This window comes from Myotis brandtii, unplaced genomic scaffold, assembly GCF_000412655.1.
Source record: "Myotis brandtii unplaced genomic scaffold, ASM41265v1 scaffold14, whole genome shotgun sequence".
NCBI lineage: Eukaryota > Metazoa > Chordata > Mammalia > Chiroptera > Vespertilionidae > Myotis > Myotis brandtii.
The window spans coordinates 1,991,439-1,993,773 of NW_005354999.1; the positions used below are offsets into that span (position 1 = coordinate 1,991,439).

The following is a 2,335-nucleotide window of genomic DNA, read 5'->3' on the forward strand; positions in this document are numbered from 1 at the left end:
GCTCTGTGTGTGACAGGGTGCAGCGCCCCAACCCCCTGATTCGCCCTGCTCTGTGTGTGACAGGGGGCGGTGCCCCAACCCCCCAATCGGCCCTACCCTGAGCGTGAGTGAGGGCGGCATTGCAACCTCCCGATCCGCCCTGCTCTGTGCATGACGGGGCGGCGCCCCAACTCCCCAATCGGCCCTGCTCTGAGCCTGACCAGGGGCTGCACTTAGGGATTGGGCCTGCCCTCTGCCACCCGGGAGCAGGCCTAAGCCAGCAGGTCGTTATCTCCTGAGGGGTCCCAGACTGCGAGAGGGCACAGGTCGGGCTGGGGGACCCCCTTATCCCCGTCCCCCGAGTGCACAAATTTTTGTGCACTGGGCCTCTAGTATATATATATAGTAGAGATGGTTATTTCTTCAAAGAAACTGTATACTAGTTAAGTATTTGGAATTCTTCAAAGTATGGTGCATTTTATATGGAGTTGCAGTACTTATTCTCATTGAGTACTTTTATATATGACAGAACTATTTTTCCTAGAAACAAGCATTGTTTGGTGGCAGTAATTTTTAGATGTGTGCAGAAATAAAAGCAATATTAGAAAAAATCAGATTATTCTGCCTTCTAATGTTTGCCTTATTGAATTTATATTTATGATATTCCATGTAGTTCACATACCATCTTTAGAAATGGCACAAGTGTTCTGTCCCAAGTATAAGTAATAATTCTACTCTTAGCTCTTTGAAACAGGGGTAAACGTTGAAGGAAAATCACACTAAGACAGTGCATTCTGCAAAGATCTGCTGCTTCCTTTAGTGTTAGGGGTTTCTTCAAGTCCTAAAAAACATGAATTTAAAAATATCAAACACAGGCAATGTAAACAGTCAGGCATGCAAAAACAGTATTTTAGAGCATCTTACTCATAATGTCCCTACATGATAGATGTACTCCTATTCAATTATTTTGTTTTAAGAAAATTTTTAACAAGCGTATAATTTTTTTCTAAACAGCATAACTAATTATTTTGCTTAGAAGTGAAGACTTTTCCAAATAAACAGAGGCCCAGTATGTAGAGCATCTAATACTTTCATTTTTTAACATGGTGGAGGATGATCGCCTGCATGGAGGCATGGCTAGTATGTGTTTACAACCTCAAAGTAGAAATACAAGGAGTGTCATAAAGCTTCTTACTGTCACACCTGTTCCTATGTGTACTAAGGCAGTGTAGTCTAGCAGGAAACAAACAAACAAACAAATAAACTTTGGTTTGTAGCCTAGCTTTGCCACCAATTAGCTGTTTGACTCTTATTCATCTATTAAGTAGAATGACTGTAATGATTTAATGATACTGTAGATAAGGTACCTGGCATTGGCACGTAATAAAGATTTAGTAAAAGTTAGCTTCTATTATTAACCAACATTACTATTATTATTGTTATTCTTTTTTTTATTTTTCAATTGCAGTTAACATTCAATATTATTTTATACTAGAGGCCTGGTGCATGAAATTGATGAACTTGGGGGTGGGGGTTCTCAGCCAGGCCTGCGACCTCTTGCAGTTTGGGAGCCCTCGGGGGATGTCCGACCGTCAGTTTAGGCCCATCTAAGCTAACAGTTGGACACCCTTAGCACTGCCACAGAGGCAGGAGAGGCTCCCACCCCCGCCACTGTGCTCCCCCGCCAAGAGCCTGGCTTCTGGCTGAGCGGCACTCCCCCTGTGGGAGTGCACTGACCACCAGGAGGCAGCTCCTGCATTGAATGTCTGCCCCCTGGTGGGCAGTGCGCATCACAGTGACCACTCATTCCACCGTTTGGTTGATTTGCATATTAGCCTTTTATTATATAGGATTAGCTTCATGTGTACAGCATACTTGTTGGTATTCTTAACAGAAAACATGGGTTCTGCGCACCAGGGTAGATGGTTAGTTATCCAGATTCAACAGATGCTAAATTTCTTGTGGGATGTCACCACCCATGTCTTGAAACTGGAGCAGTAATGATCAGGAGAACAAGAATGAAATCAATATTTTTCCTTTGGTCAGGAAAGAAAGAGGTGACATGCTCATTTCAGAAAAAGAAAATTATCCTAACTTGTCTGTAAAGAGAGCCCAGAGTGCCATCATAAGAATGTGATCAATATATTTATCACTGTTTATTCGACAAACACATGACAAACACATATTTTCTGTTTATTCCTATAGCTACTGCTCATAAGCATTGCCACATCTCAGATGGAAGGGTGGAATAGGGGTGGGAACAGATCAACCAAAGAACTTGTATGCAAATATGCATAACCTCTGGACACAGACAATAGGGTGGTGAAGGCCTGGGGAAGGGTGTGGGATGGGCTAG

At 43.0% G+C, this 2,335-nt stretch overlaps 1 protein-coding gene across 1 annotated transcript in view; it reads right to left on the reverse strand.

The window, feature by feature from the left end:
- LOC102257669 (probable ATP-dependent RNA helicase DDX60) overlaps positions 1–2,335 on the reverse strand; it is an 88,050-nt gene that overhangs the window by 68,074 nt on the left and 17,641 nt on the right. Inside the window, exon 8 of the mRNA XM_014535219.1 lies at positions 662–820. Coding sequence (XP_014390705.1) covers positions 662–820 — 159 coding nt within the window. The remainder of the gene's footprint in view (positions 1–661; positions 821–2,335) is intronic.